We start from the raw sequence: 26,921 nt of genomic DNA on the forward strand, positions 1-26,921 counted from the left end.
AACCCAGTTAGCTAGTTAACCCAGTTAGCTAGTTAACCCAGTTAGCTAGTTAACCCAGTTAGCTAGTTAACCCAGTTACTGAGGAACTTGCTAATGTAACTGTCTTTATTTAGAAACTGTAGTTCAGAAAACCGACTTATCAAAATTAAAGTCGAGCACAAATCAACTTAAAAACTTAAAAACGTAACTGCTTTTGTTAAAACAGAAAACAAAAAACAAAGTTAAACAAGAAAACTCATTAAAATCTCACCTGCCGTTAATTGGCACCCGCGCCCTGCTCGTGTCGCCTGTCAGGAAGACTACAATGCCCAGAATGCCTCACGGCTTTGTTTCAGTCATGTGATCTAACTTATGACAGGGAGCAGGCTTCGACAACAAACATCACTTTGTTGCATATCGGATGTTTTTGACATGAAGACAGTGTGACTGTGGTACTCTGGTTAGACTAAAATACAGTTTCTGTACATTTCTAGTGTAACTTCAGTGCTTTATTCTAATCTAAGAATCTAAATTAACAATGGCGGAAGTGGAGGAGGTAAGCACAGCATGCTAACGTTAGCTGGCTAAATGTTTATGTTTCATATTTAGCTGCATGGAAAATAAACGAGGACTGTAAATTTCATCAAGTGAGGTTGTGGTTGATTTAGCGTGTTAGCTAACGGCTGTATTTTATATAGCAATAGAAACAGATACTTATGATAACATTATACAGTAGCTTTACAGTGATGTTTCGATCTACTCTATAGAAAGATGTGCCTAGCTAATCCTCTTCTTCACTGTGTGTCTTTGAGCTTATATTAATTTTTAAATACACTAACCTCAGAATCTGTGGTGTTTACTCTATCAATAATAGCAGTTAGATTGTTTGTTTAAAATTATTGAAAATGTTTTTTCCCCTTTTAGGTTAGAAAACCAAGTGAGGAATCCACAGAAGAGTCTGAGGTAACTTAAGTTAGTCCTTTCTGTCTCCTATACAAAGATAAAGAGTGAGAAGATGTTTATTTGGAGTCAGGAGTTATAAGTGTCATACAGTTGCGCCAGTATGTCGATGTGGAAGTGCATCAACAGCAGCATATTGTCGACATCAGGGGTGTGCATAGTACTGTCAAGCATGAACTGAAACAAAGCTTGCTTCTTTCTGAAAGGACTATAATACATAGACAGCCTTTATCAACCCAGCTTGATCCCACAAGGATCTTTGTCAGATTTTGAGAGGTGTCAAACACTCATGAATTACAGATAGCTCTTCAGATCCATCAATATTATGACTGACCTTCAGCATGTTACAGTACACCTGCGCTTCTGAGAATCACAAGTAGGCTAAATAAAATATAGCTTTACACATCAGCATGGCAGGAAGGGGGGCTTTCTCTTTATAGGAAGCAAACAATAGAAAAAACAAATATCAGTAAGGCTGCAGTGGCTCACTGCAAGAAAGAAAGGGAAAAAAAGACTTGTTAATAGATATAGTTCCTACATCCTGTTTCCCCACTGTGTATTGTGTGTTTAGTACTGTAGGACAGAAAACACTCACAGGGAAACAAGCACCAGAGTCTGTAGGATTGTAGCATGATCCTCAGCTAGAGGGAGCTTTTCTACACTTCCATCATGAGCTGATTATTTACTTTGAATACAGCAATATGCTGTAGCTTGTTTGGTGTCTTCTGCTGCTGCTACCTGTTTGACAGCACCCTCAGTGGAGGAAGGCAGTGCGAGCCTGTGTGCTCTGCAGTCTGCTACTCACAAAAATGAACAGGATAACGGGTTGTCAGAATTGTGGATTTTAAAAGTTAGGAGCTTTTTCCTCACCATCTTTTAGAATTGTTCAGACAAATGGTATTTGTAAGAACAGTACAGTATTAAGCCTGGTTGTTAGTGTTTCTGCATGTTCTTGTTTTGAAGCCCGAGTCATATAGACGATGGAACGTGTTTCATTTTAACTTTAGTGTGCGGTGTCGCAAACCATCAAACAGGGTTTTATCAAACCATTTGGCACAAAAGCATTCAGCATTCATCTGATTTATTCATTTCCTATTATGTGCCACCCCTCTGTATATTGTGGGTGAGACAGAAAAATGTTGGGGTAGGTAGTCGAGCAGTGGATGATAATACTGAAGAAGATATGTGCCCCTTTTTAATTTGTAAATCTACATAAGTTGTAAATGTGTGGCAGGTGTGGTCTCAACATGTATCAGAAAGCAGAATGTTATCCTTGATGTAGACACAAGTCCTGGTTCTCAGTGTATGTAAAATGCCAATATGCAAAGAATGTGGCGAAAAAGTAAAATCCCAAAGGCCAGCTGAGTAGTTGACAAAACAAAGAGCAACTTATGAGAGAAGGTAGAAGTTTGAAAATAGGTAGTTTCTTTCTGGAGATGAAGTTTGCCTTTGTTGTTTGATACGCCTTTGAAACCCATGACAAATGCCCTCGCATCAGAAATCTCACAACCAGAATACACAGGAAATAGCCTAGATATGGCGTTGTTGAGTGGAAAAGGATTGTTTTTGAAAATAACATTTTTTCCACGCTATTGTCCCCCACCTCCAACCCAGTAGCACATAATGGCAGACAATGTTTTGAGTTGATGCACCCTCTGGGCAGCCACAGACTGTGCAGCATTGGTTATAAACTGAATTATGAGTAATATTCAGGCTGTGACTGGCCGTAAATGTTGGCTCACGCTGGAAGTTTCATTTATGAAAAGACCAAATTCATGTATTTCACTGGGGATGAACAAGCTCATGAAAAAATAAAAATTGCATTTAATGTAAAGTGATAGAAATTACTTTTTTTTAAGTATGGCACATGTGCAGAAAAACAATAAAAATTTAAGTTTGAGTATTGCAGTTAAAATCTTAACACATAGCAGTAATATTATAAATGAAAGTACAGTGCATCTCAGTAGAGCAAAACAAAACCGAGTAATACTTCAGAGATGTTTATGTACTATTTGAGTTGAGTAACCTAAACATCTATGTAGGACAGAAAACAGGAAAAAAGGTTATTTTAAATATTTTATAAAAAAATCAAAAAAGAATTAAGGGACAAGAAAACAAAGGAGATATGAGTTCTGTCAGTCACAAGACAGAGAGTTGAAGACGCTTGTCAGACCTCTGCAGACTTGACCTTTTACTCAGTATTTAGTCTTCTCTAGGTTTAGAAAAGACACAACATCTCTGAGCCACTGAGAGCTAGAGGGAGCTTTTCTACACTCCTTTGGTCAGTGAAGAGGAAGGTGCGATCCAGAATGTTTACTTACACTAAATATGTATCAAACCTTTGCCTAAAAAAATATAGTAACAGCTGCTTAAATAATCTGACAGGCTATTCCCAATACAGGAAGAAAATAATCTTAAAGGATATGATGTACTGTATGAGTGAAAACTGTATCTGAGAGAGTGACAGTGACATGATGGGATTGAGTGACATGATCTGCTGCTGAAAAGTTATTTATTTAAAACTGTAAAAAGTGTCTGAGCTGGGTGATGCTGGGGCATCGAGATTATCTAACCTAATATTCACTCTCCTATTTACATGCATGAAACAAGCAACACAGCTAACCACACAAGAAAACAGTGCTCCATAGCATCATTATGAGCATTTAAGCCAAGTTAAGCTTCACTTGACAGTACACAGGATTTACAGCCCATTGGTATATTTTACTATGCAGGCCTTTGTCAGGACAAGCTTTTGTGAGTTGACACTGTGTCGTTGTAATGAGTCTGTTACACACATATCTACTTTCTCAACCAGGAGGAGGACAGCGAGGAGGAGCCCAAACTAAAGTATGAGCGACTCTCCAATGGGGTGACAGAAATCCTCCAGAAGGATGCAGCCAGCTGTATGACTGTCCATGACAAGGTAGACGTTACAAGGACATCTGAAGTCCACCCATCTGAGGTGGAGATTGCACATTGTTTATGTACGCCATTTGAGACATGTTCTCTTCAGAGCCGGTTTTCATCTCCTCTGTTCAATCTATAAAGGCAGCCCATTCTTTTCTCACCTTCCTCTGCTTGTCCTCTCAGGGAGGTACATCAAAGGACGCCCGGCACCATTGTATTCTCCTCTTTTTATTCCCACTCCTACATATTTTCCCTCATCTCTGCTGTTTGTTGAATGTTGATATTTTTAAGAGGGCCACTCTCAGCGAGACGGTTAGTCGTCGTGGCACCAGCAGCACACAAGCACGCTTGAGCAGAGGAAAAGTCATAGCCAGTTATGCTTCCTCGCCTGATGTTTTATTAACCACCATTGATTTTCATTTATTTATTTTCACTTTGAGGATTTGGTCTCCCCACCTTTCTTTTAACCTCAAAACAGCAACCGTGCCACAGTGAGAGACATTGCTTTGCTGAAATTCTAAATTTGATCTGACCGGGATTTCTGTGCTTGTGAACCTTCTGCCATCCAGCTACCTGTGTGGTCACACCAGCCCCCACCGCCCTGGTAAACTCCCACAACCTTAAAGCCACCAACAGCACATATTGCCTTATGTTGCCTCATATTTTAAGTGTTTGAATCGGAATTTCATTTGAACAATTCTATTCTGATAAATCCCTTTAAAACTCGCTCCACCTCACAAGGTTGAACCCTTTATTTATTTATTTTTGGTTATTTTATTTGGGGAGATTGCAGGGGCTCTGTCTGACATGCTCAGCTGTGCCTGTAAATATAAGCATTTCATTATAGACTGCACTGAAGCATGGTGGGCTCGCCACACATCCACATGCTGGTCGAGAAGGGAGGGGGATTAGGAGGAGGGAATGGAGAAGGGGCTGGGGTGGAAGAACACACACTTAATCTAATGCCAAAAGCCTCCAGTTTCTATAATTTTTTTGTCCCAGTGGACTCACGTACACACTCGCACTGAAACACACACATAGGAACACATGCACTTCTGCTGGAGCACAAAACACAGAAACCAGTTGCTGCTCAGTAGAAATAATAGCTCTGTGCTGGGCAAGGAGGTGATTGGGTTGCATAGAGAGCATGACAAGAAGTCAGATGTGCAGTGCATTTATTATGCTTAAGCATTTTAATTTGAGGAAAAAAAAATGCCATTTCACACTGTCTGCTTTAATAAGTAGGGCTTTTCCACCCCCTGCAATTTCACAGTTTTGCCTCCAAGCCCACCCAATCCCCACTCTGCCCATGTCGCTCCAGCTCCAGGAAATATTTTTTATCCTCTCCCTCTGCCTTCATCAGCACATTGGTTTCCAGTGTCTTCTGGTTCAATTTACCTCACTTCTGTCCCTTTTCAGTTTCTTGCCCTGGGTACCCATTTTGGAAAAGTCTTCCTGCTGGACATCCAAGGAAATATAACTCAGAAGTTTGAAATTGTGAGTACATTAATACTCTTCAGTATAGAATGGTTCAATACTTTAGGCAAACCGGAACCTGTAAAACATGTAAATTTGCTACTGGTATTCATGGCCCCCAGAGGATGAACTGTATAAACGTTTTATCTAGCACCAAGGCATCAGCATTTCTAGTAGTTCAACACAAACTAAACTAACAAAAGCAAACAAATGTACTTGTTTTCAGTTCATCTACAGCGCTCACAGCTTTCACAACTAGTGGCCTGCTGATATAGTTTCCTAATAATTATCTGTTGAAATTAATATAAAAGAGTCTTCATCAATGTTCCTCTATCCTATTAATGCTATAATGAATTTTATTATTTGTTGTACTGTAAGAGTTGAAAAATCCAAGTCTATGATTTGGTCATTTGTTTTAAATTTCTGGATCTTTACTTCACACTGAACATGTTAAATTAAGAACTTGTTGTCATTCCCTAAAGGGAAATAAGCAGAAGAGAGACAGCTGAGTTGTGACTTACGTATGTTTATACATAGTATAGAAATGACGTGGGCAGATTTGTGCTTTTGGCTGTGTTATTTTTATATAAAGCGCAGTGAAGGGACCTTTAACCTTCTCAGCATTTCAACACACTCTATGCATTGACACACATGGCACCGTGCATCCATTACTTCCTCAAACTTTTTCTGGCAATTTACTCGGTGTGGTAAAATGTCAGCCACAGAGATATCCACTCGCCTCTAAAAAAAGATGCCATGATATTATGTCTCCACAGAGTTCAGTGAAGATCAACCAGATCAGTCTGGATGAAAGTGGAGAGCATGTGGGCATCTGCTCTGAGGATGGGAAGGTGAGATCTCTCCGCTCATCACAGCTGGTTACTGATCCTTGGGTCTGGAGCGAAGAATCACCAATCAGGGTTTTTCATCTTTCATAATTCGGCCTCAGATTCGTATAAAACTCACCTTATCGCCGTAAAACTTTATGCTAATGACGTGGAACTTGGTTGTGAATTTTTAGAAGCATCTTCTTTCACACTTAGCGCATTAACCTGGTGTTTTATCTCCACTCTATCAACACTTAAACCCATATTTTAGATTTATCAAAAGCTTGCACCAATTTTGAGGAGGTGGGGAAGGGATTCAGTCCGTCAGCCATCAGCCGTCTATGGATACCCTCTCCATTGCTGTTATCTTGTCTTTTCTCATCATTACCACCATCCTTCATGGATTTTTGCAGTTAAGATATGCTCCCTGATATCGCCCCCCACTTCTGGCACCCTGGTCGCAAAAACAAGATCTTGTCGCACAAAAAGTGGAGCAGACAATTAAAATCAATGCTTTAGCAATTGTTTGCCCTCAACCAATTGAGTTGGCTGTTAATCCTTTGAAATCTAACTTAATCCGTGATCACTGGTGTGGCTCAAAAAAAAGAAGAGATAGAATCTGAGTTTGATATTACTTCACCTTTTAAAATTGTGTCTTCTTCCTGGACCTGAGATATAGGAAAAGTGGGTGTCATGAACTCTGATGGTACATTAGAGTTTTGCTGTAGCCAACTGAGACTGTGCTGAAGTCCAAGATTAGGACTCCTGTTTCTAAACCCTGCAGGGTTCAAAGAATCAACTTTTCCACTAATTGGTGACCCAGCGGAGAAGTAGGGAGCCAATCAAAGTCTTTTCTGACCACAATTCCCCCTGCTGGCCTTCGATAGTTGCAGAGGCAGCAATTAAAGGAGAAATTTAGAGTTATTCACCTCTTGCTTGCTGTACTTTGTTTCAGGTTCAAGTGTTCGGCCTCTATACAAGAGAGGGCTTTCATGAGAACTTTGACTGTCCCATTAAAGTAAGTCTGCAAACCTTCTTATCATATATGTGTTGTTATTAAAGCCAAATCTTTCTGGTCTAATCTGTGACCGATGTATTGTGTTCCAGGTGGTTGCATTACACCCTCAGTTCACCAAATCAAACTACAAACAGTTTGTCACTGGGGGCAACAAGGTAGGTTTGAATAGTGCTTTTTTTACTTGTAGTCGTTATGTACAGTTGGTGCGATTTTTTGCAATATTTCCGATTACAATAATTCATCCTGATTGTGTCCAGGTGAAACCAAATCCTGCAAACCTTTTTTTTTTTGGCTTTGGCTCGGCACACAGGCCTGTGTCTGCCGGTGTGAAAGGCTCTTAGTTTTCTGTCTCTTTGCTGGAATGCACTCAGGAGAACTGCCCATTTTCACAAAGTGCTGTTTGCTCAACGGTTTGAAAGGCAATGCTTCACAAGCACAGTAAATAGATGTCATTATCAAGGGGCTACATAGTCTTAGGACTTCCGAGTTTATACAGTGATCTCTTTTCTAAAACTTGTCTCAGGTAGATGTGTCACACTGGGCTTTTTTGTTTTCCACAAGTAAAACCGCTCATACCAATTACTCTGCTATAAACTACGCTGATGTAGCGTCATCACACAGCCATCTATAAATAAAGTATACTGACATTTATACAACATGAGTGAACAACTTTTTTTTTTCTTCGTTCTTTTTTTTTTTTTTTACACGAAACCCCATTGTTAGTGTTACTTTGCCATTTTCTTTCAATTGGCGCTGATTCCTCTCGGTTCCAGGTTGTGAAGGCCTCCACAAGGTGCCTGTGATGAAAATCAATAAGCCTCAACGGGAGCCACATTCTGTCAAAGGAAATTCAATTTTGTCTCCACAGTTCTTTTGTCATATCATCTCTTTGTAGAGCAAACTGTTTATTAAAATAGCCCTACTGCTGAATTAAAGAGCCTATGCAACCTTCTCTCGGCCTCCTTGGTAATATTATGCACTTTTTAGTTCAGTTTTTTTTTTTTCTTCTCTTTTTGTATTAGTTTATGTAGTAAGGACAGCAGCAATGGAGGAAATGTGAACAACAGGCGGTGCACAAGGCTTAAACATTAAAGTACAAATGATGAAGTGGCTCTCTTTCTGCTTATATGCCATATTGTATTGTGGTTAAAAAACTAAAAACAGCCCCAACTGTGTGTCCACTCGTGTGTGAGAACACAAAACACAGCATGCACACAAGTTGTTTTAATACTACTTCTAAATTTTACACCACCCCCAGTAACTACAATAAATTAGTGTTTAGTGGGTATCCTAAACCAACCATCACCTGCATCATGTTGCAAAGTCTTAAGGCTTTTCTTCCGTCATCCAGCTGCAAATTGCATCGACCATGTGGATTTTTGAAATGACTACTGTATGTATCTGCTTCTTTATCTTTGTACTTAAATGCTCTCAAGTGGAAGATCTGCATATAAGAACTGAAACCTGTTTTGTACATCACTATTTGCAGAGCGGGTTTCCTACAGTTTCAGTTAAATCTAGAAGTCTGCTTCACCCGTGTGTTGTTGCGTTGTCTTTTGGTCATCTACTGCCCTCTGTAGGTGGAATAGAACAACTGCTGTTAACTCAGTCTGGTGGTAACCTTGAGATAAATACTTTGCTGTGTTAAATATTCTCCTGATTCCTCTCTCCAAGCTGCTCCTGTATGAAAGAAACTGGTTGAATCGCTGGAAGACTTGTGTTCTACATGAAGGCGAAGGAACCATCACTAACATCCAGTGGAGAGCTAATCTCATCGCTTGGGCCAACAATGTGGTGAGTGATCATAGCAAAAATGTTGATCAATATAAAATATAAGATATTGAATGTTAAAAATTCAAAATTTTACAATTTTCTTTTTTAGGGAGTTAAAATCTACGATTTTAGCACAAAACAGCGGATCACGAATGTGCTGCGAGATAACGTCAGTCTTAGGCCTGACATGTACCCCTGCAGCCTGTGTTGGAAAGACAACACAACGCTCATTGTTGGTTGGGGTACTTCCATTAAGGTTTGCTTTGTTCCTTTCTTAATAAACCAGTCATTTCAGGTGTTTGCTGTTGCAGTTTTTCACTATATTCATCTTTCCTATCCTCAGATCTGTGTAGTCAAAGAGCGAAATGCCACCGAAATGAGAGATTTGCCGAGCCGCTATGTGGAAATAGGTATAAAATACACTGAGCTTGTTAATGATCTCTGGCAGTAAACTTCATCAGTAGAGCGAGTTGGTTAATGTATTACAGTGGGCTTTAAACCTGACGAGACAGGCTTTAAATAGAAGTAAGAGGGAGGCTTCATATAATGAAGATGTGTGATAAATATAAAACATCTCATGATGTTAACGCTCTCATCACTAACAAGAGGAAAATGGCTCTGATTCTCTACTATTTGGCTTCTCTTTCCAACAGTGTCTGCGTTTGAGACCGAGTTTTTCATCAGTGGCCTGGCACCGCTGGCAGATCAACTGGTCACCCTTTTTTTTGTGAAGGATCACATGGTGATTATACTTTTACTTCTTTCTTTTTACACATTGCCCACTTTATTAGGTACAGATGTACAGTCTAATGTCGTTATCATAAAGTGTATCTTAATGTTGGGAATTTCTGAGGTCAAAGTTAAAGGTGCTGTTGTGCTGGACTACGTTATACTGAGAGCTTTTTGTAGTCTGCTTGTCTTTGCTCAGGACATTATAGGTGTCATAAAAGTTGACATTTTGTCAGATCACATGTTTGAGTTGCATTAGACTGTATGAAGGAACCTAATATAAATGGCAGAGTGCACATTAAATGGGCAATATATGGAAAACAACTTTTCCTTGTTGTTGTTTGTTATTATGTACAGGATGAGGACTTTCGCGCTCGGCCTCGTCTCGACATCATCCAACCTCTCGCTGAGAACTGTGAGGAAATCTCTTCGGACGCGCTAACTGTGCGCAACTACCAAGACAACGAGTGCAGGGACTACCGCCTCGGTGAGACTATAAAAACCGCCCTCTGAGAAATGTCACACAGCCTTTTACTGCATTCTGATTTCATTATGCATCGACTATCAAATGTCAGCTGTAATGCGCAGTACGCAGAGACATAAATGTATTTTTAATAACAGAACATTCAGAGGGCGAGTCGCTCTTCTACATCATCAGTCCCAAAGACATCGTTGTGGCCAAGGAGCGAGACCAGGATGACCATATCGATTGGCTGCTTGAAAAGGAGAAATATGAGGTTTGTGGTTGTGAATGGCATTAATGTTACAAAAGGTTAAAATCCACCATGTCAAAGCTTAATTTTGTTTCCTTTTATTGTAATTTAACTGTGACAGGAGGCGCTGATGGCTGCAGAGATCAGCTTCAAAAACATTAAGAGACACGATGTTCAGAAAATCGGGATGGAATACATCAACCACTTAGTGAAGAAAGGAGACTATGACATTGCTGCAAGGTAACGTTAACGCTTTCTGCACTGGCCGTCTCTGTGTGTGCTACGTGTAAGTTTTACATCTTCATTCTACAGAACCTTTTCATATAAAGAAGTAGATTCAGATTCATCCACTGTGTGCAAAAACAGAACACTTCACTTTTTAGTAAGTTGTAAGGATAAAAGACGCCTGTGAACATAATCCAGATTTGAAGATCCACATTTATATTATACTTCTCTAGCCTAAGTGAGGGATCTCCTGTAGTCCAATGTTCACTTAGTAATAATAATAGAGCTTCAGTTATCTTAATTAGATTTTTGTCTAACTCCCTTTAACTTTAATACTAAAAGACTTTATGTTCCCGAGCTGTATGTCGTTCACATTTCTCATTAACTGATGTAACTCTACAACAAGGAGCACATTCTCTGCCAACAAAGTTGTAAAGCAGGATGTTCTGATTTTAATTTAAATGATTGATGTGATTTTTTTCAATGCAGGAAGTGTCAAAAGGTTCTTGGTAAAAACATGGAGCTATGGGAGAATGAAGTCTACAGGTTCAAGACCATTGGACAGTTGAAAGTACGTCAGAATAGCTGTAAACCAAACAATCCTCTATACCATAATGTCACTGGTAAAGTGGTTGTGGTTGTGAAACTGTAATGAAATGTGAAAGTAGTGTGCGTCCTTCTTAATATTTGACCACCTCACACTCCACCTCTCTCTAATCCAGGCCATCAGTCAGTATTTGCCCAGAGGAGATCTGCGTCTCAGACCAGCCATCTACGAAATGATCTTACACGATTTCCTCCAAACTGATTATGAGGTACATTGTCCCATGAAATCCTTCACATCCTGCGTTTTAATCCATTGTTTGATAAACGTCAGCTGAAAGTGCACCTCACTTTCTTCTCTCTCCACAAAGGGTTTTGCCACATTGATCCGAGAATGGCCAGGAGAACTGTACAATAACATGGCCATTGTTCAGGCCGTGACGGATCATCTGAAGAAGGACCCCACGAACAGCACCTTGCTCACTACACTGGCTGAACTGTGAGTGATTTCAACATGTGCAGGACGGTATTTAGTACTTTAATACTAAGTGAAATATTGGAATACAAGATGCTATTTTTTAATCATTAGAACATGAACAAGAAAGTTGTTATTTTGTGCATTAGATTTACAGAATTTAACATGATCTGTTTGGTAATTTTGGAAAGGGGTACTTTACCGAGTTGGAAATCAGTTTTGTGACATTTACACAAAACAATCCATGTTTATATTGTAACTTGTTCATTTTGAATGCAGCTACACCTACGACCAGCGGTACGACAAAGCCTTAGAAATCTACCTGAGACTGCGGCACAAAGATGTCTACCAGCTGATCCACAGACACAACCTTTTCTCATCCATAGAAGACAAGATTGTACTTCTCATGGACTTTGACAAAGAGGTACAAGAATTTAAAAAAGTATTTTATTTCTTTTGATTTGAAGACACGGGTAATGTAATGTAATGTATGGGGTTTCTCTTGATAATCAGTTGCTGTTTTAATCTACGTAGCTAATTAATATCTCTAATGACTCTCTGCCGGCAGAAAGCTGTTGACATGCTTCTTGACAATGAAGACAAAATATCAGTAAGTGAACTTTCACCCAATAATCTTTATATGTTTTAAGCAAAAAAAAAAATCCACTGAAAGCCTTTTGTTTTGTTAACAGACGGACAAAGTGGTGGAGGAACTAGCAGACAGGCCTGAACTTCTGCACGTGGTGAGTTGACATATGTATAACTTCAAATATGATCCAATTAATGCTCATAATGTAATTCTGAACTGACTGTAGTGCTTTTGACTCATCTTCTCTCCACAGTATCTCCATAAACTGTTCAAGCGGGACCACCACAAAGGCCAGAAGTACCATGAGAGACAGATTGGCCTGTATGCAGAGTATGACCGACCAAACCTGTTACCCTTCCTGAGGGATAGCACCCACTGTCCTCTTGAAAAGGTACAATTATCAAATTCTACCCCATCACACATGCGGGTTTTCAGAAGCTACAACTTATGAACAATCTCTTCTTTTCTGATTTTGTCACTTAGGCTCTTGAGATCTGTCAGCAGAGGAACTTTGTAGAGGAGACCGTCTTCCTGCTCAGTAAGGGTTAATTAATGTCTGTTTCTCGCTTTATTTGAAATAAATACAAGGAAATGAATTAATGTATGCGACTTCCAGGCAGGATGGGGAACTGCAGACGAGCTCTACAGATGATCATGGAGGAATTAGAGGACGTGGGAAAAGCCATAGAGTTCGCTAAAGAGCAGGATGATGCAGAGTTGTGGGAGGATCTCATCTCTTACTCCATTGATAAACCACGTACGAAAGTTTCCTGTTGATTTCTAAATGATGTTGTCTTTATCAATTCACCTGTGTCTTAATAGTTCTTCTCCTGCGCAGCTTTCATCACTGGCCTCCTTAATAACATTGGTACTCATGTTGATCCCATCCTGCTCATCAATCGCATAAAGGAGGGCATGGAGATTCCAAACCTCAGAGATTCACTAGTAAAAATCCTTCAAGACTACAATCTGCAGGTAAGAAAGTTTCGTCTCAGATCATCAGCATTTTACCCTCTTGAATTTTTTTATGATGCTGAAATAAAGTTTCTGGTTAACAGGTGATTAAATGGTAATGTAACTATAAACACCATTCTTAGTATGCTTTGCTTTTAGTACAAAGAGAAGGTTAAAAGCAAGTGAGTGAGTTGAGCAACACATTGAAAGTTTTTTTTTGCCGACAAGAATTGAGCTCAAGTTTATATTTTGTGTATTAATATTGGGTAATGTTTGTATGGATTTAGTTTTATGGTGGCATTGTGATATTAAAGACGAGCTGATTTTATTTACACAGTTAATAATTTCCACATCATGCTTTTCTAAATTATTACTAAACTGCTTTATTTCCTTATTGTTCAGATTCTGTTGAGAGAGGGATGTAAAAAGATCCTAGTGGCCGACTCCCTCTCGCTGCTACAGAAAATGCACCGAACACAGATGAGAGGAGTCAGGGTCGATGGTGGGTGCACATTTTTTCAGTGAGCCTGCAAAAGCAGAAGAGATTAAGCCCCTGTAATCTGAACTCATCAATGTTGTTGCTGTTTTTTTTTTTTTTTCAGAGGAGAACATTTGTGAATCTTGTCACGCTACAATATTACCATCAGGTTGGTTCTCCATTAAATTATTTACACTTTTAATGTAATAATGCTGCTGTAGATCGCTCATTAATGTGTGTCTGCGTTTCAGACATGGCCAAATCCTTCAGCGTGGTGGTGTTTCACTGCAGACACATGTTCCATAAAGAATGTTTGCCATCTCCAGGCACAGTAAGTAATGGCACATCCTTTAAGTCTTTTCCTCTTTTTAACCATACTGCAAGCACTATAATATATCAGGTGAAGTTGATTTCTCCGACTTTTCTTCTTTCCTGCCTCAGTTTCATGGAGTGCAGTTTTGTAACATTTGCAGTGCAAAAAGGCGCGGACCAGGAAGTGGAATACTTGAGATGAAAAAGTAACAGGAATTCATGTGCTCACAATGCTATTACTGATGCTTTTATCCCCCCTCCCTGTCGCTTTTCCCTTACGTCAGTGTATTGATCAATAAAAAGCGCTTTCCCTCAGTCATTGAAATGTACACTTGCAAAAAGGCAAAATATTTATATTGAATTGTCTGTATATTGAAATCTAACAACTGTAAAGCAATGTACTTGTGTTTGTCACTAATGTGATTTGGTGTCTGAAAAATAAATGCACTTATAAACTGTCTGTGGTTTGCCATTGGTAAGTTTGTACATTTTCTCTATAACTCACTGAATCCAAAATAAAGCGCCTTACAGGTCTTATATTTATTTAGTTTTTATACAAGAAGGTGTCTGTTTAATAAGGTGTAAAGGATGTAATGTTTTGCATTCTCGGGTACTACAAAGGCAATCCTCCACAGATCTATATACATGATCAAGTATTTAAATTTAAATTAAATTTTCATTTATTATGGTATTTCTGGTTAAAAACACTTGAAAAGCATTTGAAACATTAACGTTGTTGTAATTATAGTAATTTTATAGCTGTTGATACTATATTTAACAGTACCTGATTATTTTGAATGTGCTTGAAGAAATCCTGCTCCAGAGTGCACTGAACGTGGGGGGACATCTTCAGGACAACATTGGAGTGGCTTCAGGTTATGTTTCTGACTGTTTTTGAGGGGTTGACCAGAGTAAAACCCCATTAAACATCTTTGGCCAGAAGATGGCAGTTCTCAGACGTCAAATTTTATTTGATGGAGCTTCAGAAGATCTGCTTTGATATGGATGAGACAAACTACCTACAGTAAATCCAGGTTTGAGCTGTATTGAATCACCCAAAAAGACTCAAAGCTGCCAAAGCAGCTTCAACAAAGAACTGAATTAACCGTCTGAATCTGTAAAACTAAACTTATGTAAAAACTACATAATAAAAGTTGTTTCACCTTGAGAAGTTGCAACAGTAAAACTAGTTTAACAATGATAACATCCTAATACTATTTATGATAATAACATCTTATAATAACATCATCTTTTTGTACATTAAGTAGTAAAAATCAGCCATGTCTTTACCAGCTTCTGATCTTATTACTTACATAGTTGCTATAGGAACATATTTTTTTCATCAATCACTATAGATGACAAATAATTGAATTACTTTCCATACTGGCAGGTGCTCTTTGTATTATTCATGTGTATTTGAAATGTAACTAAATTCATTAAGTGAAAGTCAAGATTATAGTGGGGGTAGCAGAAAAATGAAATACTTGAGTACAAGTACCTCAAAGTTGAACTTAAATACAGGTTTGGAGTAAAGAAATGTAAATGAAGAGAGACATTGTTCTTAAAACTATTTTCCAAAAAATAAAATCTCGATTTTTCAGTCGGCCTGGAGGGCTGCTACGTCACATCCGCCGTCTTATACCGGAAGTAACGTTACAGTTAATTTTTATTCACAGGAAAAAAAAACAGCTGTTGTTGAGAAACATCAAAAGTGAGTTTCTTTGACGAATGTCGAGCCTTTATGTTTTCGCTGACATCAGTATCGTTCTGACCGCTATGTAAACTATCTGCTCGGTGTGTCTGGCTGCTGTTTTGGCTGATTTAAGCAGCGAGTCCGGTTTCGCTCATTTGTTGCGAGTTGGCTGCTGCTAGCGTTAAGCTAGCTCCCATCACTGTGGACGTCAGCTAGCACAGCAGCCACTCTCAGCTAGATATCTGATTATTTCTGACTGCCCGCAGAACAATCTCTGTCGACGGGTACATAGTGGGTTAGATAACCTATACATATGTGAATAAGCGAGTCAATGTGGATCGCACTTCGTGTGGCTCGTTAGCCACCTAGTTTAACTGCGGTTTATCAGTGTTTATGTCCAGCGTTAGCCAGCCTTGTTGCTTGTAGGAAAACCAGGTAACACTTAATGCATTTTAAACAGATTGTAGTTTCTACTAGTATTATGCGAGTCTTGAATTGACTTACTGGGCAGTGGCACAGAGTAATTACAAATAAAGAATCGCACATTATTTTTGTGATGTGGTTTAAAGGCATCTTCTGTACTCATCAAATTTTATTATTTCATTAAAGAGGGATAGAGAAAATGCAGAATGCTAGGAATGCCAGTTTTATTAGTAGTCATTTTGGTGAAGTTACATATTATCCTGGCTTTATCATGTTTATTGTAATTTATTTATTTTTCTGGGATGTTTTGACAGAATGCCGGCCCCAAAGAGAGGTCCGGCTCCTCAAGATTCTCAGCCCAAGATAAGGAAGTTGGATGCAGATGGGGAGGCTCTGCCATCCAAACCTGCAGCAGCTACCATTAATAGGTCACTTAAAACAGGAAATACGCTAGAACAGACAGCAGCACCACGGACTAAGAAAAAACTGTCTGCTTCACCGGAAGATGGAAATAAACCAGCCAAGTCGTCCAAACAGCATTCCCCTCCAAAGGAATCAATTTCTGATCCACCTGTCAAAAAAGCCAAGCTCCTGAATGCCACAAGTGCCTCCTGCGGAGAAGCTCACTCGCAGAAAGCTAACTCCAAAGCTTCCCTGAAACGCACAGCCTCCACAGACTCCGACGATGAGTTGAGTAGTGATAGTAGTAAGATTGACCTCTTTAGAGAGAGGGATGATGGTGACAAGGCCCGGTGCATCAGAAAATATTCAAATCGAGTCAAAGCAAAACGCAAGGCTGAAGAGACATCTTTGGACCCACAGGAGACAAGCCAAGGGGCACCCACGGACCCTATACAGATGGACCACAATTATGGTAGATTCTCTGATTCACCAAGTATTCAAGGCATGCTTGAGGTATATCCGAATGAGAATCCAGAGTCTGCAGAATCTGTTACTGAACCAGAAAGACAAGAAAGCTCAAATAATAGGATGCAAGCAGAGTCAAAGGAAACTGTAACAGAGAGCACAAAGGCTAGCCTCAACTTTGAGTGTTCAGCTGAAGAGAGTAAACTGGAGGAATTTAAAAGTGTAGAAAGCCAAACACCCATAGATATTGAAACACTAGCATCATCTAGAGAAACATTAGACTCTGTAGCATCTGCAGATGTGTCTTTTATCACATCTGAGGCTGAGGAAAATAAAAAGGATGTTGCAGAGTCCATCAAAAGCCAGAAGGATGTGGATGACAAAACACTAGCATCATCAGTGGAAACGCTATGTTCTGATACAGGGGAGGTTAATCCAAACTGTGCAGTTGAAAACCAGGAAAATGAAAAAATAGCCTCAGCGTGCAGACCAGAAAATCAGGCACATGTGGGCAGTGAAAATGAAACAAACGAGACCAGAGCTCCAGAAGGTGAACATGAAATTAAGGGAGTGACTGAAGCAGCCAGTGTCTCAGCAGAGCACAAAGATGTAGTTGTGGAAGACAAAACATCGAATGAAACAGACTCTGCACCAGAACAGATTCTCATAGGAAGTAGTAATCCAGAGAGTGAAACAGACCTCAGTGTCAAAATTCAAGTTACTTTTAAGGACGAACCAAACTCTGTATGCATGCAGGACCAGGTTTCAGATACAATTACCAACTCATGTCATGGTGGGAATAAAACTGTTAAAAAGTCTGAAGAAAAGCTTGAAGAAAGTGAAAGAAAAGGAGGTGAGTTCCCATCCTCTCCATCTGCTGCAAGTCCTGAGTCTTTTGTTGAGGTACAGCTGAGCCATGGCACAGCTGACAGTTGTTCTGAAATATTGACATCTGATTTTGAGGCTGGTCATGAGCAAAGGCAAGGTGAGGGCCTCTCTCAGTGCGTCACATACCCAGCAGGTCAAATGGACTTGGACGTGCAACTGAAAATAACTTCAGAGGACGTGTCTGACTCAGTACCTAGACAGGAGAGACAAAGCCAAGTTTATGACCACACTACAGAAATAACTGCTGAGGTTAAAGAAGATGAGATTGTTCAAGATTCTAAAAGCAAGGAGACTAACCTTATGTGCGACTCTGCAGCAAATAGGCAAATCAAAATGGATACACTGGCTTCAGCAACAGCAGAGCTAGAGATTTCTAGTGCAGCCTGTACACAGGAAACACAAAGCCAGAAAAGCAAAGATGTTTGTGAACCTACTACAGACATTTCTGTTGAACTAAATAAGGATAAACTGGTTGGCAATTATGAAACTATGGAAATGCAGACTACATTGACATCAGAGATTTCTCTTCTAGTCCCTAGTGTGGAAATAGAAAGTCAGACACAACCAAAAAGCAAAGAAATTCTTTCTGATATTCACGGAGATATGATGGAAAATTCTAAATTTTCGGAAGCGATTTCTTATCCTACCCCTGATGTGCAATTACAAACTCAGAAAGAGCAAAAGAGTGAAGAATTTACTACAGACCAAGCTACTGATATTCATGGAAATGTGATGGAAAATTCTCAAATAGTGGAGGATGATGGTGAGGACCCTGAATATGCAAGTGCACCTGAGAGTCAAACTACAACAACATCAGAGATTTCTTATCCAGCACCAGCACTGAAAGTGAAGAGGCAGAAGAGCCCAGAAGTTGAAACTGCCAAAGACATATCTGATGAAGTTCACGTACATCCATCTGTAAATATTCAGTGCACAAAAGATGAAGACAGGGTTGATGCTGAATGTGTTGCTGCACATGAAAATCAAATAGAAGTGGTTACGCAGACTGCAGCCACATCAGAAGAGATTGCTAACCCAGCACCTACAATGGAAATACAACGACAAGGAATCCAGGAAGTCGGTGAACCTACCACAGATATATCTGATGAATTTCATGATGATCATAAAGTTGAAGATTCTAAATTTGTTGAAAGTGAAAACCAGATGAATTTTGAAAACAAGACTCTGCCAGAAAGTCAAACTAAAATGGAAATGGAGACAACATCAGTATCGGAGATTTCTAGCACTGCCCCTTCTGTAAAGATACAAACAAGTGAAACAGAAGTGGATGTAAAAATTGTGAAGACAACTGAGGAGATTTTGGAGATTAACACATCATCTACAGTGGAATTACAAAACCTGACAATCCAGGAAGTCAGCGAATCTACCACAGACAATTCTGTCGAATGTCATGATGATCATAAAATTGATTATTTAAAATTTGTTCAAAATGCAAATGAGAATTTCGAACCCGTGGCTGCACCAGAAGGTCAAATTGAAATGGAAATGCAGACTACGTCAACATCAGAGATTACTAACTCAGACCCTTCAGTAGAAGTACAAAAAAGCCAAGTAGATGTGGGCATAAAAACTACACAAATGCCTGAGGAGATTTCTAACACATTTCCTACAATGGAAATGCAACAACAAGAAAGCCAGGGAGTCAGTGAACCTACCACAGATGTATCTACTGAATTTCAAGATGATCATAAAGTTGAAGAGTCAAAAGCTGTAAAAACTGATGAGGTGAATTTTGAAACAGAGCCTGCACTGGAGAGACAAAACAATATGGAAATGCAGAGTGTGTCACCATTAGAGATTTCTAACTCAGCCCCTGTAATAGAGATACAAATGAGTCAAACAGAAGTTAGTGAACCTACCAGAGACACATCTGATGAATTTTATGATCATAAAGTTGAAGAGTTAAAAGCTGTAGAAACTGACGAGGTGAATTTTGAACCCTTGGCTGCTCCAGAGAGCCAAATCGAAATGGAAATGTCTACGTCTTCATCAGCAATTTCTAACTCGGTCACTTTAGTAGAGATACAGGAAAGCCAAATAGAAATGGACTGCATGGAGACTGCAAAAACATCCGAGGAGATTCCACCTACAGTTGTGAAACTGGAAAGCCAGGAAGTCACAGAACCTACCACAGACAAGTCTGCAGAGGTTCGCCAAGATCTAATAATTGAAAATGTTGAAAATCAGGGAAAGGAAGATGAAGACAGGCTGAACTTGTCTGTAACTATACCACACACCCCAATGCAATTGGAAACGCAGGCTATGTCAACATCAGACATTTCAAATCCAGACTCTTCACTGGGAATAAAAAGTCAGAACAGCCAAAATGAAGTGAATATGGAAACTACAAAAACATCAGAGGAGATTTCTAAGATGGCGCCTACAGAAGAAATTCACAACCTGAAAACCCAGGATAGCCATGAACCTAGTATAGATATACCAACAGAAAATCTACCTATACCAGAGCATCAGAGAATGGAAATGAAAGATACATCATCAGAGATTTGTGTTCCAGCAGTGGAAATCCAAGAGCAAACCACTGAACCTTTAGTAGACACATCTGAAGAAGACGGTCTAAGGATTCCTACTAATCAGAATAGGGCTATGACAGAATGTGTCAATACTGAGAGTCCAACAGACATGGAATTGCAGACAACGGTAACAGCAGAGGAGATTTCTAATCCAACAGCAGTAGGAATACAAAACCTCCGAGGTCAGGAGGTCAGTGAACTCTCCACAGACACTGAACTTCAAAAAGATGCAGTTGCTGCTTATACTGAAAGTAAGGAAAACAAGGAAGAGGTAATGACTGAATGTGTTAATGCCACTGAAAATCCGATAGATGCAGAAACATCAGACATCAGTTCTCTTCCAGGATCCAAGATGGAAATACAAAACCAGGAGAACCAAGAAGTTGATGAGCTCAATACAGGCTTTGAACCTCAGAAGGATGCAGTCGCTGCTTATATTGAGGGTAAGGAAAACGAGGAAGAGGTAATAACTCAATGCGTTACTCCCACTGAGAGTCTGATAGATGCAGAAACAACAGCAGCAACATCAGACATCAGTTCTCTTCCAGGATCCAAGATGGAAATACAAAACCAGGAGAACCAGGCGGTTGATGAGCTCAGTACAGACTCTGAACCTCGAAAGGATGCAGTCTCTGCTTATATTGAGAGTAAGGAAAACAAGGAAGCAGTTGTGACTCAATCTGTCAGTGCTAGTGAGAATCAAACAGAAATTGATGCAGAAACAACAGTAACACCACAGGAGATTACTGATCCAGGATCTATAATGGAAATACAAATCCAGAAAAGCCAGGAGGCAGGCGAACCCAATTCTGATACTCGAATAGATCCAGTTACTACAAGTTGTTGGGATGAGGAAATTGAAGACACTGCTACTGCTCAACCTTTAAATGTTCCAGAGATTGAAACAAATATGGAAACGACTGCTGTGCCTGAAGACATTTCTATTCCAGCACCTATAGCAGAACAGCAAAACCACGTCAGGCAAGAAGTCACTGAACACGCTGCAGCCTCATCAGATGTAACACATGAATCTCTTCATATGACTCATTTGGAAAATGAAGAATATGTGACTGAAATAGAGTCTAGTGCTGAAAACGTCCAAGAGGAGATGGTTTTAATAAGCGAATCAATAGAAACGCTAGATTCTGCTTTAGAAGAGGGAACAAAGAGGCAAATGATTAATGAGGTCAAAGAAGAGGCTGCAGTCATTTCTAGTGATAAGACTGATGAAACATTCACTAATATTGAAGGACAAGGAAGTGGTAGCAATGAAGTCATGTCAACTGATGTTGTAATTGGGGAATTCAAAGAGCAGATTAATCAGTCAGAGGTTCAGCCTCATGAAAACCAGATCGTTTATGAGCCCATTAGTAGTCCAGAGAGTCCTGCTGAGAGGGTGGTTTCTGCAGCGTCTGAGAAACATGATAGTGTTTCTTTACTTGACATACAGAACATAGAGACCCATCAGATAAAACAAGACCCATCTACTTATGAGGAAAACGTAGAAACGAGTGCCCCAACACTGGAAAATGAGGACCGTGTTAAGGAAGACGTTTGTGTCTCAAACACTGAAGAATCAGTTGAAGTGGAAATCCAGAGTGTGCCAGAAACCTCTCTCCCTCCCCTGTTGGAGCAGGGTGACTTGATTGTGGATGTGAAACAAGCTGCAGCCGCCTCTAGTGACGATATCAGCACACCAGATGGCTGGGCAGTAGATGCAACAGAAAAAAGTGAAAGGAATGGATTTCCAGAGTGCATCGGAGCCACAGAGCTTTCTGAACAAGTGCAGGAGGACGCTGGACTCCAGGAGGCTGCAGTCGTCACAGTGATGACAACAGCTGAAGCTGAAACACCGTCTGAGGAGTATGTGATCGCAGAACCAGTCCCAGACGGTGGAATTCAGTTTGATATTGTCACCCAAGCAGCAGCTGAATCTGGGTTGTCTGGTTCACTTTCAGAGGAAGTGAATCCCGAAAGTGCATTGGAAGGTGAAATGGAAAATCAGAAGCTTTTAAATGGTTCTCAACAAGCTGTTCTCCCTGAGACAGAACACGAGGTCAAAGATGCAACGGTGATGAATTCAGGTGAGGGTGAGGATAAAGAGAGCAAGGTTTCGACAGACCTTGGGGAAGGTTTTGAAGTTACAAAGTATGACCACAGCCAGCAGCAATCGTCTGACATAATGGATGTTGATGATGATACAGCAAACTCTCATGCTCAGGTCACAGATGAAAACTGTCTTTCTGTGGTTACAGAGGAGAATGCTGCAGTTAACTTAGACCTACAAGAAGTGCAGATTCTCGAGGATATGGAGCTTGGTCATGAGATTGTAGTAGCAGAGGAGGCAGAAAAACCTAAGAAACAAGAAATGAACACACAGGCCAGAACCAAAGCTCGTCTGGCAGCTCTGGCTGAGCAAAAGGCTGCAGCTTCCAAGAGAACAGCAAACAGACAGCAACTGAACCTCTTAGCCCTGTGTCAGGAAATCGCAGAGGACATTGCCACAGACAGCATGTTGCTGAAGAGGATAGAGGAGGAAAAACAAGCAGCAGCGGCAGCTGCCAAAGGTGCAGTCAGCAAGAAGGAAAGTCCACCTGCTAACGTTAAGGAAGCTGACTCAACTGATGTTGCGACTCCTGCTGGACCAGAAGCGTGTCCTCCTCCTGTGACACCTGTCAAGGAGGCATCTGCAGCCCCATGTGCCCAGCCCTCAACAGCGGATTCAGCTGAATCTGAGGCCAAGCCGGCTGCAGAGCCTCCAAAGAGACGTTTCTTCATCACACAGATCTCAGTACCACTGAAAACCCACGAGAAAAAGAAGCTAACTAGATATCAAAGACTGAGGCAGGTTGAACTGCAGAGAGAGAAAATGTCTTGGGCACGTGTAAAGAAACTGAAGTCTGACCAAGTAAATCAGATGTTTTCCGACATGGATTGGCAGGCACCTTTGTCTGCTGCCTCTCCATTTCCACCAAGCCCTGTGTCCACGACTCCTCCACCTGCAGTCAGTCCATCAATAACATCTCCCTCAAGTCCTGCCACAACCAGCAAACCCGCTCCAGCTTTGGCAGACGTTCCCAAGGCTGAGATGCCTAAGACTGAGCCCATAAACACAGAAATTTCCAAAACTGAAGCCATTAACACAGAAATCTCCAAATCTGAACCTCCTAAAACTGAACCTACCAAACCGGAAGTGTCTAAAACTGAACCTCCTAATACTGAAACGCGTAGAATTACAAGACAGACAAAGGCTCATGTTGCTAAAGCAGCGACTGCTAAAGCAGCAGCAGCTACTGAAGCAGAAACAACTTCAGGGACCACTCCCAAAGTGACCAGATCAGCTTCCAAGAGGGCCCTCCCAGCAGTACCTCCTCCTATGCCCAATGGAGTTAATGCCCAAAAACCCAAACCTGTTGAGTACAAGCCATACAGACCAAGGCCAAGATATTCCCCTGATGACTTTGAACTAGATGATGACCCGTTACCAGCCCCACCAAAGCCCAATCCTCAGTCAAGGCCCATGCAGCCAACACAGTCCAACCTCCCGTCACAACCTGCAGCTCAGTCTAAAGCCACACTTCCACCAAAACCCACTGTCTCATCACAGCTTGCCTATCAAGCAAAACTGAAAGCTCAAACCAGTCCTGCTGGACAGACCTCAGGCCAACCAAAGCCCACTGTCGCGGCTACAGCTCGGTTGAAGGCTGCCCCCTCCACAAATCCACAATTGAAGCCTGTTGTTGCAACAACAGTCCAGTCAAAGGCCCAAGCCACTGCAGCAGCATCATCATCAGCTAAAGCTCAGTTAAAGTCTCCTGTTTTGATGACACAGCAGTCGAAAGCTGGTGCTGCCTCAGTTGAAGTCATCTCCCCGAACATCATCCCAGACTGCTGTATGTACCACATCTGAGACCAAGCCTGCTGCTCCGGAGGCTTCTGTGCCTCAGAGTACTGAAAGTACCCCATCATCAGAAGTTGGAAGATGCAAGGTAATGTGAAAAAAGAATATCACACAGTTTGTCACAAACAGCGCATTTGAATACACAGTGAATCTTATTTCCTCTCTCTCTTCTTTAGGACACAGCTGATCGACCTTCATCACCTTCCACCTCTTCCCTTTCCTCCAAAGACACCTTGACAGTGTCTGATGGCATGAAGCAGTGTGAAGAAAAGCCTGCAGGTATCTGTGTTTGCAGATGTAATGATGTGTTTAAGATTCTATCAAGTTGTCAAATTACTAAATTCAGGACTAATCCCGTCTTCAGTATCTCTTTGAGAGAGCAATTATTCAGATTTGTGCCTTTAAACATTTACTGTTATTTGTATTCTTCTCACAGGTTAAGAAATATAAGCGAAAAATACATCCTACTAAGTACGAAAAATGATTTATAACTTACAAGGTTATATTATTATGTCAGAATCAAGAAGATGAATTGATATTTTGCCAGTTGCTTATTACACGAGTTACTGAAAACGCTGAGGTTATGTTCTTGATTTGATCATACAGCTGTCTTAGCAGTGACACCGTAGGTATATTAAATATTTTGTTCCAGTTCGTAAACAATCTTATCATTTTTTACAGTGACTGATGTTGAGCTTTCTCCAGACAATAAACCCGAAACAGCCAAGACAGCTGAGAAGACACTGGGAAAACATTGTCAAGAGTAAGAGGTTTCTCTTTAGTCCTTCGACTTCCTTGTAACAATAGAAACCTGAGGTAATCCGATGTCTGTTTGTATCACAGTGGAGCAGCGGCACCGCAAGATGGTTGCACTCCACTCTCTGATGCTTGTTTGCAAAGAGAAGTCAAGAAACTGAAGGAGGCCGACAAAGATGGCACCCAAACCATTATTGTAAGTGAACTTCTTTATAGCAAAAAAACTTTAGCTGTACGTGTCTTTTATATAAGAATAGACACTACAGGGTAAAGTTATGTTAGCTGTTTGATATTCCTTGAATCCATGCTTGCATATATTTGAGTGATGGGCTTAAATGTAAAGTCTCTCTTTGTCTCACAGGATGCAGGGCAGAAGCATTTTGGCGCAGTGGCCTGCAGTGTGTGTGGGATGCTCTACTCTGCTGCCAACCCTGAGGATGAATCTCAGCATTTACTGTTTCACAATCAGTTCATCAGTGCTGTCAAATACGTGGTGAGAGGGTGTTTCCTTAAATTGCTGGTCTAGTGTCTCACAGTAATGACACCACTGTGTCTATGCACCTATATTTTTTTAAATGGTGCTAAATCCTTGTTTGGTTTATTGAGACTTAAGACATATGATGTGTGAAATATGTGTTTAATCAAGATTGATCTCTTTGGGAAAATAGTCTTGTTGTTGTAGTGTGTAATTGAGTATAGCAAAGATATGACAAGTGAAACAAAGGAAAACCTAGTTGAAAATATAGAGAAGTAAAACATATGTACCAGTGTGTGTTAAGTAGCAATATTTGCAAACTCTAAAACAACCATGTGTTTACTGTAGATATCAAAAGAAGAACATAAACCCCTGAGCAGAGCAATGAAAGCATTGTTGTTTAACTAATACTGCTATGTTTTTTAGGGATGGAAGAAGGAGAGGATCCTTGCTGAGTATCTTGATGGAAAAATCATTTTGGTTCTGCCTGATGATCCCAAATACGCTATAAAGAAGGTATTTTTACATGGAACTATATTTAGATGGAGTTATCTTGTATGAAGACTAAAGGAATAGTTTGGGTTTTTGATGCTGGTCTTGATAAAATATTAAGGTGCTTTTATGTATGTGACAGTAAGTGTTAATCGCATCAACAGCGTCTTTTTGTGACACACAACACATATCATCAAATTTCACCTGTAATGAATGAATGTTGAAGAAAAAACTTTCATTCCCCTGATAGTACTGTAATTTTTCCCAATCTGTAGCATAGGAATGTTTTCTAACATTATATTACTGATCTATACTTTCCCTTCATTTGTGGTTATAAGGCCAAACAAGAGGAAATAAACATAAGGAGTATAGAGAAATATCATATCATGAACAGAATCATAATCAGGAAAGGAAGATTTTATGATACACAGCATGCTAGAAATGTGAACACGGATTTCATTAGATAAAATATATCATGAACTTAGAGTTAAGTTGGAAAATCATAAACCACTAAAAGAACAAAAACAGTTCCAGAGTTAAAATGTCTGCATCTGTCAGCCTGATACTATTTCTTTTCTAAACAATAACTTGTTTGTTCCTCAGGTTGAGGAGATCAGGGAGATGGTGGACAATGACCTGGGCTTCCAGCAGGTGGAGACCAAGTGTCCCTCTCAGACCAAAACCTTCCTCTTCATCTCCAGTGACAAGAAAGTGTCTGGATGTCTAATAGCAGAGCACATACAAGAGGTGAGAGACGGCCTAACTCTATCTTCTGTATCATAAGTAACCAGACTGCATCAAACCGCATATGATACTGAGCTTTGTCCATTGCGCTTGGTCACAGGGTTACAGGGTGATTGAGGAGCCCTTACCGGAGGGTTCAGAGGGCGAGAAGGTGATGTTTGAGCGGCAGAGA

The 26,921-nt window shown here is 40.3% G+C and overlaps 1 protein-coding gene across 1 annotated transcript; it reads left to right on the plus strand.

The window, feature by feature from the left end:
* The first annotated feature begins 330 nt into the window (after positions 1–330).
* Positions 331–14,418, plus strand: vps41 (VPS41 subunit of HOPS complex). The gene is made up of 28 exons (XM_026363731.1): positions 331–535; positions 904–942; positions 3,755–3,862; positions 5,266–5,343; positions 6,099–6,173; positions 7,105–7,167; positions 7,257–7,322; positions 8,842–8,961; positions 9,050–9,196; positions 9,284–9,350; positions 9,594–9,682; positions 10,027–10,156; positions 10,291–10,406; positions 10,504–10,622; positions 11,097–11,178; positions 11,330–11,422; positions 11,522–11,649; positions 11,905–12,049; positions 12,194–12,235; positions 12,318–12,368; positions 12,468–12,605; positions 12,698–12,752; positions 12,831–12,971; positions 13,053–13,189; positions 13,571–13,670; positions 13,771–13,815; positions 13,898–13,977; positions 14,088–14,418. Exons 1-28 carry the CDS (start codon positions 518–520, stop codon positions 14,166–14,168), a joined length of 2,553 nt encoding a protein of 850 aa, XP_026219516.1. The 5' UTR covers positions 331–517; the 3' UTR covers positions 14,169–14,418.
* Positions 14,419–26,921: the final 12,503 nt, after the last annotated feature.

The sequence above is a fragment of the Anabas testudineus genome, chromosome 2, assembly GCF_900324465.2.
Source record: "Anabas testudineus chromosome 2, fAnaTes1.2, whole genome shotgun sequence".
NCBI classification, from domain to species: Eukaryota; Metazoa; Chordata; class Actinopteri; order Anabantiformes; family Anabantidae; genus Anabas; species Anabas testudineus.

What these genes read in the sequence shown, in the direction of transcription:
- vps41 (XM_026363731.1), top strand. An exon ending in TCATGGACTTTGACAAAGAG is followed by an intron (nt 12,050 to 12,193) that starts GTACAAGAATTT and finishes CTCTGCCGGCAG; the next exon opens with AAAGCTGTTGACATGCTTCT. An exon ending in ACAATGAAGACAAAATATCA is followed by an intron (nt 12,236 to 12,317) that starts GTAAGTGAACTT and finishes TTTTGTTAACAG; the next exon opens with ACGGACAAAGTGGTGGAGGA.